Consider the following 16,067-nt stretch of genomic DNA (forward strand, 5'->3'; position numbering starts at 1 on the left):
TCCACTAGTATGTTAAATGTCAATATAAGGCTGGCGCCGTGGCTCACTAGGCTAATCCTCCGCCTAGCAGTGCTGGCACACTGGGTTCTAGTCCCGGTTGGGGCGCCGGATTCTGTCCCGGTTGCCCTTCTTCCAGGCCATCTCTCTGCTGTGGCCAGGGAGTGCAGTGGAGGATGGCCCAGGTGCTTGGGCCCTGCACCCCATGGGAGACCAGGAAAAGCACCTGGCTCCTGCCATCGGATCAGCGCGGTGCGCCAGCCGCAGCGCACCGGCCGCGGCGGCCATTGGAGGGTGAACCAACGGCAAAGGAAGACCTTTCTCTCTGTCTCTCTCTCTCACTGTCCACTCTGCCTGTCAAAAAAAAAAAAAAAAAAAAAAAAAGTCAATATAAATCCCTTGACCGGGACAGATTATTATTATTGGTTTTACAAAGTAAGTAATAATACTGTTCTGACACTTCTCTGCCCAGCTCTTAACACAGGAGTAAGGTGATGTGACCAAGATTTAATACTGCAAGTAATTTCATCTACTGTAGGCATGTTGATTTATGGAGAAAAAGACAGCTGTTCTACCTCCTTTCCTGAGTTTCCTTGAAAAGTAAAGGAAGACTTGTATCTTCACATTTTGGAATGCAAATAAATCTTTTTAGGGGAGGCAAAAATGAGTATCTCCTCTCCAAGTTTACAACACAGGAGATGTCTCAAAGGTCCTGATTTCACTCTTTCCCCTTTGAAATGTAAACATACACCTCCAGAGATGTAAATCTCTCAAGTTCTGTCTCTCCAGTGATGAAAAAAGTTTCAAATCTTGTCTTTTAGTTTGGGTCTCAAGTCTATAAAACTTGTTCAGAAAGCCCTAACTTCATAGAAATATAAAAGTATTTTCTCTATTATCCCACACAGGTAATATGGTACAAAATATATGAGAAATAGAGTTAAATCAAAACATTGGATTGGCAATTCATACTCAAGCAATTCAGAAACCTCACACGGTATCAATGTGTACTGATAACTTCAAGAACAGAAGTAATCAAACACCACAGTAAATAAGTAACATGTCCATAAGAACAGCTCTCTAGGTCCTCCGCCAACATAATGGATATACATTGGTCCAGATGAGCATGTAAGCTGGATTAGAATTATACTACTATTTTCCATTTCTTGTGAACAAAAACAACTTTGCTCAAGTACATTCACACTCATGGTGACTAGGGTAGTGACCAGACATTACTGTTCAATAAATTCTGGATTCCATCTGGCTCATGGAGATTACTGCATTCCAGATATTACAGTACAGGTTTTAACAGTCATTGGTTTCATTATGTAACATGCTTCCCTCAGGAAAACACAATGTTGTTCCTTTATATGTCTAATTCTAACCAATATTACACGGGAAAAACAAAAGTCGTTTTTATCTATCATACCTGGGCCATTAGAAAAAAAAATAACAAAGTCATACACTTCAGTAATCCTAACATAATTTAGGCCAATAAGTGTTTCTGTAAGTGGGGATCTTGAGCTGGGCTTCTGACACTTCTGGCCAGAGATCTTTAAAAACAGCAACTTCCATACTGATACTGATTAGAACATTCAGCTGTCTTCCCTGGGGAAAAGTATAGCATTCTTCTTGTTTTGTTGACTGATATGACGTTCCAGGAAAGTAAATATTCTTTATTAGTCCAGTTACTTAAAGCTTTGTTGTACCTCCAAGCCCACTTCCAGATGTAGCCAGTCTTCTAGAAGAGAGCTCCCTCTAGTGTTTCTGTTTGGATAAGCAAGACCTTTTCTCGCGCTTTATGTAGTATCTGACAACCAGTACTAAAAATCCTACAGAAGTAATAGAGTAACTAAAATGTAATGTATTGGACATCTTGATTGTTTACAGTCTTTGTTTTCCATTGAGGAACAGTTTTTTTTTTCTTCATACTATTTGTTGAACTCTTTCACTTAGTGTAGGGTTAACTCTATGACCATTAAGTAAACTGAAAATATATCGTGTAAAAATTAAGAGTGGGAATGGAAGAGGAAGAAGGAAGAAGGGTTGGAGCATGAGGGGGAGGGATGGTAAGGTGAAAAGTATCACTATGTTCCTAAATTTGTATATATAAAATACATTAAACTTGCATAACAAATAAAATTTAAAAAATCCTATAGAACATCTAGATAGCAGGGCTGACACTGATCAAGTAGCAATATATCTCAACACCAAAACTGATAAGTGAAAGTTGTGCAATCTGAACAACTACAAAGTACACTCCATGAGCTTGTTATTTGGTATATTATACTAAATACGGCTCTGAGTGAGTACACCACAGATTTCCCATAAAAACTCTAATGTGCAAGTCCAGAGAGGAGTTATTTTAAGATTAAATTACAACAGAGAGTAGAAATATGCTTTCCTTTATAGTTAAGATATCTCAGAAACATGTTGTTTTGATTTATGCCTACAATGAGTGTAGAAACTCTACTGTTCAGAAGCCCCACCTATCTAATTCATAAGTAATAATTGAGTTATCAGAAAAATGATCAAACTGGTAAATACAGCTCATAAATGAAGAACTGAGCAGTAACTGTAGTGTGCTGTTTTCATTTTGAGTCATCAAATGACACTCTGTCACTATGTTGTTAAAATGATCAAGGTAGAATCTTTAGGTTGGCCGGCGCTGCGACTCACTAGGCTAATCCTCCACCTTGCGGCGCCGGCACACCGGGTTCTAGTCCCAGTCGAGGCGCCGGATTCTGTCCCGGTTGCCCCTCTTCCAGGCCAGCTCTCTGCTGTGGCCCGGGAAGGCAGTGGAGGATGGCCCAAGTGCTTGGGCCCTGCACCCCATGGGAGACCAGGAGAAGCAAGTGGCTCCTGCCTTCGGATCAGCGTGGTGTGCTGGCCACAGCACACCGGCCGCGGCGGCCATTGGAGGTTGAACCAACGGCAAAAGGAAGACCTTTCTCTCTGTCTCTCTCTCTCACTGTCCACTCTGCCTGTCAAAAAAATAAATAAATAAAAGAATCTTTAGGTAGAGCTGGAATATCACTGAATTTCCTTCTCTATGGAAAACAGATCCAGAGTTTTCTCTTAATATCAGCTAAGATTAGCACAAAATCTGAAAGAGACACCTGATAGTATTAATCCCTAGCTTGGAGGCTCTGGCAGGGAGGTCATGTGATTGTATCCCTCCCTAGAATGGTAGTTCATTTATAAGTGCTTTTCCATCTCTAATGATTCTCCCGTATTTCCATTTATTACCTGTTTTGACCTATAACCTTCTCTATAATGAGGATTCCCAGATTTGTAGATGTCTTATAAACCCACAGGGCCAGTAAAAACAGCAGCCTTGTTAACCCTTCTCCGTGGCATATGTTACAGGACTTGATAAAGAACCATAAGACACTTGGCACTGTATTTACAGACTGGCTTTAAATCACCTATGTGGGGGTGAAATTTTGCATCTACCTAAGAATCTTTAAGAATATGAACTAATTTAGTGCGATAGACACAGTGATTCCCTTTTTTGGTACATAAAATTTTCAATTCTAAGCTTAGTGCTAGATCCACCAGATCAGGCAAAATACAAGAAAATTTTTGTGAAATTGTAAATATATATATATTTGTTTTTTTAAAAAAGAACTAACACCAATTCTCAAACTATTCCAAAAAAACTGAAAGAAAGGAAGCTCTTTCAAACTCATTCTAAGAGACTAGCATTACCCTGATAACAAAACCAGAAAGAACAGGGCAAAAAAGAAAACCACAGGTTCCTGCTAATGCAGACCTTCAGAGGCATTAGTGATGTCTTAAGTAGCTGGGTTTCTGACAGATGAGTTATATACCTGTACTGAGTTTTCAGCTTCTGGCTTTGGCCCAACCCAGCACCGCTGTGGTAAACATTTAAGCTAACCAGCAGATGAGAACTTGTTCTCTCTGTCTGCCTTTCAAATCAGTAAATAATAACTAACAAAAACAACAGTAGATCATTCATCATGATCAAGCAAGATTTATACTAGAGATGAAAGGATGGTTCAAAATACATAAAGCAATAAATATAATACACAGCAACAGAATACAGGAAAAAGTTATATGATGATCATCTCAAGTAATGAAGAAAAAGCTATTGAGAAGATTCAATCTCTCTACCTCAGAAATCTGATTATAGCCCTACCACACGACCCAGTCATCCCAATCCTCGGATTTTACCTAAGGGAAATTAAATTGGCAAATAAAAGAGCTATCTGCACCTCAATGTTTACTGCAGTTCAATTCACAATAGCTAAAACATGGAATCAACCAATAGAAGAGTGGATAAAGAAATTATGGGATATGTACTCTATGGAAGACTGTGCAGCTGTAAAAAAAAATGAAATCTAGTCATTTGCAACAAAATGGAGGAATCTGGAAAACATCACACTGAGTGAAATAAGCCAGTCCCAAAGGGACAAATATATATTCTCCCTGATCTGTGACAACTAACTGAGCACCTAAAAGGAAACCTGTAGAAGTGAAACTGACATGATGAGAATCAATAACTTGATTAGCCCTTCTCCTGTCAAGGAACAGCTGTTTTGTTCTTTTTAGCATTTTCTTTTTCTACTTAATACCATTGGTTGAACTCTTTAATTAACACACAATTATTCTTAGGTGTTTAAATCCAATCAAAAATGATCCCTGTTAAAAATAAGAGTGGGAATAAGAGAGGGAGGAGATGTACAGTTCGGCAAACGCTCCCTATGTACAGTTCGGCAAACGCTCCCTTGGATTTACCCCTAACGGTAAAGCTAAAAACTTGCCATGGGACTCTAAATCCATTAAGTTTCCAGGTACCAATGCCATCTTACTAGTTAAAGTGATCAGTTTAAGTTCATAACTGAACATAAAGATAGGATTAAGTATCAAAGGTATCACATAAATAAGATCAGCGTCTGCTAATAATAATGGATAAAATTAAAAAGGAGAGAACGATCCAACATGGGAAGCAGGATACAAAGCAGACTCATAGAATGGCAGATGTCCCAAAGAGCACTCTGGCCTCAGAATCAGCCCTTATGGCATTCGGATCTGGCTAAAAAGCCTATGAGAGTATTTCAGGCATGGAAAACCAAGACACTGTGATAAAAAAAAAAATATATATGACCTAAATGAAAGATCTCTCTAAGTGAGATGCTGGTGGAAAGAATGGGCCATCAAAGAAGGAGGTACCTTTCTCTGAAGGGAGGATAGAACTTCCACTTTGATTATGACCTTGTCTAAATAATGTTGGAGTTGGTGAACTCAAGAGGCTTCCATAGCCTTGGCAGCTCATGACAAGAGCGTTGGGTGATCACTGACATCATAAATAAAAGTGTCAATTGTTAAATCAATAACGGGTGTCACTGTGCACTTGCTCTCTATACTTAATGTGTTGTACTGTGAGAATTAACAGTAAACCTAGTCTTCAAAGAGTATTTTATACTTTGTGTGTCTGTGTGGATACAAACTGTTGAAATCTTTACTTGATAAAGAGTTGATCTTCTGTATATAAAGATAATTGAAAATGAATCGTGATAAAGAATGAGATGGGAGAGGGAGTAGGAGATGTGATGGTTTGCAGTTGAGAAGGAGGTTATGGGAGGAAGAACCGTTGTAATCCAAAAGTTGTACTTTCTAAATTTATATTTATTAAATAATAAAGTTTTCTATAAAAAAGAATGAATATCAAAAGAAAAAGATTCAATCTCCCTTCTTGATATATATTCTGAAAAAGTTAGGTTTAGAAGGAATGTACTTCAACATAATAATGGCTATATATGACAAACCCAGAGTCAGCATCAGACTTTATGGGGGAAAAGCTGTTCCAAGATCTGGAACAAGACAGGGATATCCACTTTCACTACTATCATTACACATTGTACTAGAAGTCTTAGCCAGAAAAATTAGGCAAGTGAAAGAAATAAAAGGCACACACACAGAAAGGGCAAAAGTAAAACTAACTATGTTTGCAGATGATATGATACTATAGATTAAAAAACCTAAAACCACTACCAAAGTAATACTAGAAATGATTAATTAAGTGCAGCTGCAAGATAGGAAGTCAACATACAAAAATTTGTAATATTTTTATACACCAAAAATGAACTAAGAAAGAAATATGAAAGCAGTCTCATTTATAATAAAGTAATAATAAAATAATAATACCTGGAAATAAATTTAACCAAGGAAATGAAAGACTTCTACAGTAAAAATCACAAAACATTGGTGAAAAAATTGAAGACACACAAAAATGGAAAATATTACCCAAAGTGATTTACAGATACAATGCAATCCTCATCTAAATGTCAGTGGCGGGCTGGCAATGTGGCACAGCAGGTTAAAGCCCTGGCCTGAGGCGCCAGCATCCCATATGGGTGCTGGTTCTAGTCCCGGCTGCTCCACTTCTGATCCAGCTCTCTGCTATGGCCTGGGATAGCAGTAGAAGATGGCCCAAGTCCTTGGGCCCCTGCAACTGCGTGGGAGACCTGAAGAAGCTCCTGGCTCCTGGTTTCCGATCAGCCCAGCTCCGGCCGTGGCAGCCATCTGGGGAGTGAGTAGCGGATCGAAGACCTCTCTCTCTCTCTCTCTCTCTCTACCTCTCTCTGTAATTGTCTTTCAAATAAATAAAATAAATCTTTCAAATAAATAAATAAACGTCAGTGGCATTCTTTAAAGAACAAGAAAAAACAATCCTAACCTCATGTGGAAAGACAAAAGACTTAGGTGTTTAAATTTTAACTGAAAAGTGATCCCTGTTAGGAATTTAGAAAACATTATGCTGAGTGAAATAGGCTAATCCCAAAGGGACAAATACCACTTGTTCTCCTTGATAGGTGACAACTAACTGAGCACCAAAAAGGAAACCTGTTAAAGTGAAATGAACACTATGAGAAACGGTGTCTTGATCAGCCCTCACCCTGACTGTTGATGAGCAACTTGATATGTTATCCCTCTTAGTATTTTTTTTTTGTTTGTTCTACTTAATACTTTTGGTTGAATACTGTAATCAATACACAATTCTTCTTAACTGCTGAAACTTAACTGAAAAGTGATCACTGTTAAATATAAGAGTGGGAATAAGAGAGGGAAGAGATGTGCAATTCGGGACATGCTCAAGCTGACTTACCTCAAACGGTAGAGTTAGAAACATACCAGGGGATTCCAATTCAATCCCATCAAGGTGGCATGTACCAATGCCATCTCACTAGAGATGTAGCAACCAAAACAGCATGTTACTAGTATAAAAACCAATATGTAGACTAATGGAACATAATTAAGATACCCACAATTAATCTATGCATCTATAGCCAGCTGTGGCAAAAGTGCTAAAAACACATACTGAAGAATGAACAAACACTTTGTACCCCCATACCCATCCCTCACCTCCAAGTCTGTACAAAAAGGCACTCAAAGATATAAGCTGTAAGATGTGAAAGTACTAGAAGAAAATATATGGGAACATCTCAAGACATTGGCAATGGCAACAATTTTGGGGGTAAAACCCCATAAATCAGAGACAGTAAAAACAAAAATAGTTAAACAGGAGTATATCAAACTAAGAAGCTTCTACATAGCAAAAGAAGCAACCAAGAAAATGAAGAGATAACCAACATCATTGGAGAAAATATTTGCAAATTATACATCTGACAAAGGATCAGAATTTAGAATATGTGAAGAACCAAAAAACCTCAAAGACAAAATATTAAGAATTAGGCAAATGATAGATTTCTCAAAAGGAGAAATATAAATGTTTAAAATACTAGACAAATACTCAATATCATTAGCTACTAGGGAACAGTACATCAAAACCATCATGAGATATAATCTCACCAAGCCAGAATGACTATTATCAAAAAGAGTAAAAAGTAACAAATTCTGGTGAGGATTTTGGAAAAAAGGAACTATTATATACTTTAATGGTACAAATGTAAATTAAAATAGCCATTACTGTGAATATCATGGGGCTTTTCTGAAAAAAACTAAAAATAAATCTGCCTTATGGTTCAGCTATCCCACTTCTGGATCTTTTTCCGAAGGAAACAAATCAGCATGTGGAAGAAATATCTGTACTACCATGTTTATTATGGTATTATTCACAATAGCTAAGATGTAGACTCAACCCAGATAACCATGAGTAGATGAATGGATTAAGAAAATGCAAATATACAGAATGGAAAACTAGTCTTCTACAAAAACGAATGGAACTCTGTTATTTGCAGAGTTATGGATAGAACCAGAAGAGAACAACTGAAGTGGTATAAACCAGATGCAAAAAGACAAATACCAAATTCTCTCTCATATGTGTGGAAGACAAAAGTGTTGAACTAAAAGGAAAATAGTAATTACTAGAGACTGGGAGTGGGGTGCTGGGGGTAGAGGAAAATTGGCAAACAGGTACATAAACACAGTTAGATAGAAGGAACATGTTTGAAATGTTCTACAGCACAGTGGAGTGATACAGCTCACAATAACCTATGATGTATTTTAAGAAAGGAGTTCAAAGGTTCCAAACATAAAGAAATGATAAGGAAATGAAAATACTAATCATCTTGATCTGATCAATATGTACTGCATACACATATTCAAATATCATACTATACCCCATGAATATGTGCAGTTATAACATCAATTAAAAAGTAAAAATTTTAAATAAAGATAAATAGCCTAGCCACTGTTAATACAAAAACATTTAACTGGTTAAACACATCCCTTAATTTGCATGGTTTTCCGAGTGACTTATTTACTACACAAATAATACATTTTTAAAGAAGCAGGTGTTTTTCCAGTGATGAATATAAGTGGTCTCATCCTTTTTCTCTATCATCTCCCTCTCTTGGTTTTGCAATCAGATACATTCTGCAAAACTCAAAAAGAGGGATTCTTCACACCTACAAAATACAGCTTGTTGTCGCTCCCCCTCTTCGTGGAGGAACGACACAGGACCCTGCGCTGTTCTTTCGTCTGCTCGGCCCTCCCCGGGTTTGCTGCTGGTTCTTCCCGGGTTGGCTACTGTCCCTTCCACCTCCGTGGAAGGGCGGTTCCCCCTGGCCACATTCCCCACTTCCGCAGGGGAGCGGCACACCGCCGGCCGGCTCTCTGGGGGGCTGCACAGGTGTTCCCCTTAGATGTTCCCCATAGATGTTCCTGGTGCATGCCGTCTCTCTCCTCCTTTATAGTCCTCCTCCGCCAATCCTAACTCGGCTGCCCACACGCCGAGTACGCTGCTCTCCTCCAATCAGGAGCAAGTCCTACAGTTTATTGGTTGAACTGGAGGCAGCTGTGCGGAAGCTGTTTACTTCTCTCCCAGCGCCATATTGTGGGAGAGCAGATGCATAGAATAAGTCTTAATTCCAGTAACTCAGTCTAGTCCGGTTTGCTCCCCACAGCATGTGATTTTTCATTTATTTTTGAAATGAGGTATGTAATTAATATATTTATGAATAAATTATAAGAAAGTCCTTCCTTCTTTCTTTCCAGAATGGACTGTAGATTTGCTACTTGATTTTTTTATTCTTGGTAATTATGAGTTTTCTAAAAAACAGCATCTCCTGTGTCTTTGAAAAGCATTATTTTTCATTGTGGAAGAAAAGAGGCAGAGGTAGAATACAGAATTATTTTAGTCCTTATATAGTCCTGAATTTGATTTTTAAATATCAGAATTCATAGGTAGTAGGTGTACAAATATACATACACACATATAATCTCATACTAATGAAACCAAGGCTTTTGAAGAAAAGTATTTTCTAGATATGGGTCAGAAATAAAAGATGACCCCATATGTTCACAGCAGCACTATTAATAACAGTAGCAATTGCTTCTCGGCCTTTTGGCTAAGATCAAGTATAATAAAAGCACCAAACTGGAAATCGACTTGGATGTCATCAAAAGCAGAAAGGATAATTAATTTGCAGTATTAATCCTACAATGAAACACATCATTCTATAATGAGAATGAATTCACTATTGCCTCATTCAATAATATGGGTGAATTTCATAAAATAATATTGAGCCAAAGAAGCTAGACATAATAGAGTATGTACTGTATGACTCCATTTATATAAAATTAGGAAACAAGAAAAATTAATCTATAGTTTCAGGTATCAGCAGAGCTCTTATCTTTGGGAGGACAAGAACTGACTAGGAAGATGTCTGCAATGATTTATAAAGATAATTGAGTGCTGATTACATTGGTATGTTCACTTTGTGAAAATTCAGAAGCTGTATACTTGGGATTTGAGCAATTTTTTATCTGATATACTTCAATAAAAGAATTCTTAATGCATGATTCACATTATTGATACAGGAAAAATTCACAATAATAATAAGTAAAAAAAGACAAGTTGCAATTGGAGCTATTATAAAAAAACTAAAAAAAGACAAGCTGCAGACCAATATACAGAGAAAGATACCATTTATATGATAATATAAAGTCATAATACCAGGGAATAAAGTATACATATGTATATACACAAAGAAGTGATCAACTGATGATCAATTATTAGTGATATGCATGTCTCTGACAAAGGGGGTGATTGGTGGAAGAAGACATGGATTCTATTTTTATGAAAATTTAATATGATATAATAAGGGTTTTCATTTAATACCCATCTAATCAAAATCTAATATTTCTAAGAGAAATACTTATAATATCTTATTTAATTTCTTAAATGAAGTTCTTAAATCCAATAAGGAAATGATTCTTTCAGTAAGTTGAAAACCAACAGAAAGTCCTTTAAATACCAAGAAGCTATTAGTGTGAAAATATTGCCAAGTTCACTAATGCCCATCATACACCAAGGTTATATATAATCATCAAAAATGTATTTTTGTATATCCATGTAAAACTAACTCTTTTCTGGTATAAGATCATCCTGTGGAAAAATGGGCCACAACATTTTACTGATCTCCTCCCACAGAAAGGTCTTACTGTCCCAATTCTTGCTTAAATCCTTATGTGACAATTTTAGAAAGGTGAAAAAACTTGGAAAGCTATATTGCATCACTTATGTGTTTCTATGTCTTTAGGACTCTGTGAGTCAATAAACACTTTAATACTGCATTCAAGAATAAACTTTCATTTTTGTACACCTTTAGATAATCAATAGAAACTATGTGCAGTAAATGTTAAAATCAGCTCTTATTGAGATGCCAAGAAAAAAATTAGTTTTATACTTTACTCAAAGGTTTACTACAGTTCTTTACCACTTGTAACCCCTACAGAGTACCATATACACAAATAAATAACAAAATATTAGTTATATACTATTATAAAAGTAGCAATAAGGTTAAATTCTATGGGTCTGTCTTTCAATTGAAGCAGGTCTCTCTAGATCTTAATATAGTCCATCATCCAGTAGTAACAGGGAGAGAATGTGTATCTTCCAGTGGGGTATCATGAGAATTTCATTACAGAACTGTGCAACCTAAGAAAACCCAACAGAGAGAACAAGGGACAGAGAGAAAGCCAGTGTATTCTATATAGATTCACATAGAAATGCCTACAACAAATATATCTACAGTGATGGCTTTAGTTATGAGAGTTGTTCAGCAGCCTTTTCTCAGAAATGAGAACATAACATCACCTCAATCTTTATCATTTTAACAGCCAAGCCAAGCAACATGTTCTCTAAAGTTTTTCACTAAAGACAACATCTCAACAAGATGAGAAAAGCTTGGTGTGTTTACAAAGGAGAAATGTTATGGAATCTGTACTGTTTCCCTTTCTTTTAATGCTGTTTAAAATGTGAATTTATCTGTAAAGTCTTCCACAGCTTGCGACCTCATTATTTCAGAGTCAGCAAGGCAAACACTCTCAAATGAGGAACATGATTTAGGCTTTGGGAACCCTGAAGCTCCAGGGCATTTTCTGTAATAGGTTCATGAAATAAATATATTGGACTCAAATTCTCTGGTTTCTCAAAAATGAATATAATTATAAAATGGAAAACAACAAATTAAATGTATTCATATATAATATCCATACTTGAATCAGATTACCACCTGCCTGCTGTGTCTACACTAACTGATCAAATAACATGCTCTCAAACATGATTCTTCATATCCTCAACAAAAACCCAGTAATGTTTATTTTTGATAACACAAAGAAAACTAATCATTCTACTTTAGTATTATCAAAATTTGTTTAAAAATACAGGGAAATATCATGTTGTGTAAAATACATACTTCAAGAGGCTTACCAAAAAAGTCTACACAGAAACTCTTCATAGTATTTCCTATTTTCCTATAAACCTGAATTCCAAATCATATAAGAAGAATGTAAATTAAAAGGCCATAATGCAATATTCGTTTTAGAATCAGTTATATGCTCAAAAAAAGTTCACCATTAATTACTTTGACAAATGGCCAGAAGGCCATTTTATAACTTCTTCACACAATGTGCTTACTCAACTTTTTCTGTTTCTGACTCCATAGTTTTATATTCTAAATTACTCTGCCTTTTTCATTTTAAATGTTTACTAGTGAACTGAGATTTCTATGAGGTAACTGACAACTCCCTTGAAAGTCTGGCTACATACCAAAAGCTGCAACTTTGATGATCACTGCTTGAACGTTAGATGCTATCATCTCTCGAAGCAAATCTTCCTGGTTTCTCTGCCAAAGGTAAGCTAAAGGCTGGAGATTGAGCCTTTTACACCTACACAAGAAAAAGAAACAAAAAATCAGACCATATCTTAATGTCCCCTGCTTGGATCCATAACAATTACTTTGATTTTAAACATAATGCTTCTTTCAAGAATTTTAGCATTTCAAGTAATTTAAAAAACATGTTTTGCATAATGAGGTTTATATATATAACATAAACATATTTAACTTCCCTGGGCCACGCATAAACAGATAAAAGTGAAATCTCCAGGCAGACCAGAAATATTAATTTTAGTAAGTCTCTAAGTTTAGATCTATGTAAAAGAGCTTAAAAAGCTTACAAATGCCAATGGGTGATAATTCCGGCTTTTAAATATCCATGGGTTGAGAGTTTCTGAGCATGGAAAGCCAAGAAAAAAGTGGCAAGAAAAATGACCTAAATGAAAGATCTCTGTGAGTGAGATCCCAGCGGAAAGAACGGGCCATCAGAGATGGAGGTACCTTTCTCTGAATGGAGGAGAGAACTTCCACTTTGACTATGGCCTTGTCTAAATAATGTTGGAGTCGGTGGACTCAAGAGGTTTCCATAGCCTTGGCAGCTCATGAAAAGAGCCTCGGGTGATTACTGACATCATAAATAAGAGTGTCAATTGTTAAATCAATAACGGGTGTTACTCTGCACCTACTTCTCATGTAGGATCTCTGTCCTTAATGTGTTGTACTATGAGAATTAACGGTAAAACTACTACTCAAACAGTACTCTATACTTTGCATGTCTGTGTGGGTGCAGTCTGTTGAAACCTTTACTTAGTATATACTAAGTTGATCTTCTGTATATAAAGATAATTGAAAATTCTGATGCAGAATGGGATGGTAGAGAGAGTGGGAGATGGGATGGTTGTGGGTGGGAGGGAGGTTATGGGGGAAAAGCCGCTATAATTCAAAGTTGCACTTTGGAAATTTATATTTATTAAATAAAAGTTGAAAAATATCCAAGGATTTAAAAGTTGTGAAGATATACAAAACAGGCAAAAAATTAATCCTAATAAAATAATCACATATTGATTAAATTTATAGCATCTATATTTTCTGGATTATTCTTATCTGCAGATGTTCCTATTTTTAAAGAATTTGAAAAGAAAATAATCAGAACAAATGCACAATTCATTGAGTACCTAATGCACTACAAGTAGTATACTATTATTGGTACACTAGAAAAAAATATGGGTTTTGAAGTCCAGACAAATCCGGGTTTGAAACCTCATTCTACACTCCAGCTGCATGTGTTTAGCAAGTCAAGTAAGCTATAAGTCCTTGCACTTATTACTTATTTCATAAACAGAAACAAAAATATTGGCTTTCAAAGTTCCTAAGAAAATTAGAAAGTTAAGTCAAACTTTCTTCTTCTTTTCTTCACATACCATATCCAACCTACCATTTCATATATCATAATCATTCCTTACCAATACCACTGTTAACTCCCTGGTCTGAACTGTTATTATCTATTACCTTAAAATCTGTTTTCAACACAGTAGCCAGTGTGATTCTTTTAAATTTTGAAACGGATCATGTAATTCCTCTGATTAAAACCCCTCACTCGTTCCCTATCATTCCAGGTAAAAATTCTTGCAATAGATCTCCATGGATCTCTTGTTGGTTAGTTTTCTCATATTTTGTCTCCTACCACTGTCCCCTCACTCTATATCATCACCCCTTGACAGCTTCCTCTTAACTATTATAAACTATTATATTAGCTGAGTTCCCAATCTTCCTCACTTGCTTCAAGATCCTGTTTTCTCAAGGAGAAATATAATTGATTAATCAATTAAGGTAATGCGGATAAAGAATGTAGTACAATGCCTGGATAAAATAAGTATTCAGTAGAGTAGTGAGAGTCAATCAACTTGCTCAAATCACAAAGTGGCTGAGATCAGAACTCATCATTCCTGGTATCTCTGAGATTTATTTATAACAATATCATCACTAACTGGTGTAAAGTTGCCTGGCTGACTATTCTAGCCCACAATGATCTCACTCTCTCTCTTCCTCTTCTCTGTCTTGCTCTCTCTCTGGGAACCCTACTCAGCAGCATATTTTCATTAGGCTTTTTAATCTTCCTAAATAGATGTTATCCCTGCCTCTACTTTGGTTACCAAGTAGCTTATTAATAAATACTAATAACGAAACTAAATAATTCTGAAAATATGACCTAAAACTGATAAGAATATTTTTTTTAAAAAAAGATGTATTTATTTGAAAATCAAAGTTACAGAGAGAGAGGGAGAGAGGGAGAAACAGAGAGAGAAAAGATTTTCCATCCATTTTTTCACTCCCCAGATGGCTACAATGGCCAGGATGTAGAAGCCAGGATCAAAGAGCTTCTTCTGGGTCTCCCACAAGGGTTTCAGGGGTCCAAACACTAGGGCCATTTTCTGCTGCTTTTCCCATGCAATTAGCAGGGAGCTGGATTAGAAGTGGAGCAGCTGGGACATGAACTAGGACCCACATGGGATGCTGGCATTGCAGGCAGCAGCTTTACCTGCTACACCACAATGCCAGCCCTGAGAATAATATTTTTCTAACATAGAGAATAAGGATATGCAATCCATCTGTATACCAGTTGCTCACAAATGTAGGCAGGCAGAAGGTAAGGAAAACTTTTCAAAGTTTGCATGCTTGACCTCCTTCCAACTTACTCTACTTCTATCCTCCATTGTCCAGATTCTGATATAGCACTAAAAATGTGAACTCACCATATAACTATGCTTTATCTAGCTTTCCCTTATATTACTTATAAAATTTTATGTTTTTCAATACACAGTGGAAGTAAAGAGAAAATAAATGAATTAAAAATTAAACTTAAGTTTTCTGGCTGGCGCCGCGGCTCACTAGGCTAATCCTCCGCCTTGCAGCGCCAGCACACCGGGTTCTAGTCCCGGTCGGGGCGCCGGATTCTGTCCTGGTTGCCCCTCTTCCAGGCCAGCCCTCTGCTGTGGCCAGGAAGTGCAGTGGAGGATGGCCCAAGTACTTGGGCCCTGCACCCCATGGGAGACCAGGAGAAGTACCTGGCTCCTGCCATCAGATCAGCGTGATGCGCCGGCCGCAGCGCGCTGGCCGCGGCGGCCATTGGAGGGTGAACCAATGGCAAAGGAGGACCTTTCTCTCTGTCTCTCTCACTGTCTACTCTGCCTGTCAAAAAATTTAAAAAAAAATTAAACTTAAGTTTTCAAGTCCACTTTTATAAACGTTTTTAAGGAGATAGTCAGTAGGTTTTTCAAGAACAAAAAACTATATCATAAATGCTGCCCTTATCTTAATTCCATTTACTCTTTTGAATGGCAAAATCATTTATCTCACGTCAAGTTGTATTCCAAATAAATTCTGGTTTTTTGTCCATATTTTCTTGCTTGTTAAACATGTTTAATTATGCACAAAATTGCTATTTAATATTTATCAAAATAAAAA

The 16,067-nt window shown here is 36.8% G+C and overlaps 1 protein-coding gene across 5 annotated transcripts in view; it reads right to left on the reverse strand.

The window, feature by feature from the left end:
- DPH6 (diphthamine biosynthesis 6) overlaps positions 1 to 16,067 on the reverse strand; it is a 232,300-nt gene that overhangs the window by 117,987 nt on the left and 98,246 nt on the right. For all 5 annotated transcript variants that reach the window (XM_002717996.5, XM_070053968.1, XM_051822558.2 and 2 more), the window contains one exon: positions 12,536 to 12,654. In XM_002717996.5, the coding sequence (XP_002718042.1) occupies positions 12,536 to 12,654 (119 nt within the window). The remainder of the gene's footprint in view (positions 1 to 12,535; positions 12,655 to 16,067) is intronic.

The sequence above is a fragment of the Oryctolagus cuniculus genome, chromosome 12 (assembly GCF_964237555.1).
Source record: "Oryctolagus cuniculus chromosome 12, mOryCun1.1, whole genome shotgun sequence".
NCBI classification, from domain to species: Eukaryota; Metazoa; Chordata; class Mammalia; order Lagomorpha; family Leporidae; genus Oryctolagus; species Oryctolagus cuniculus.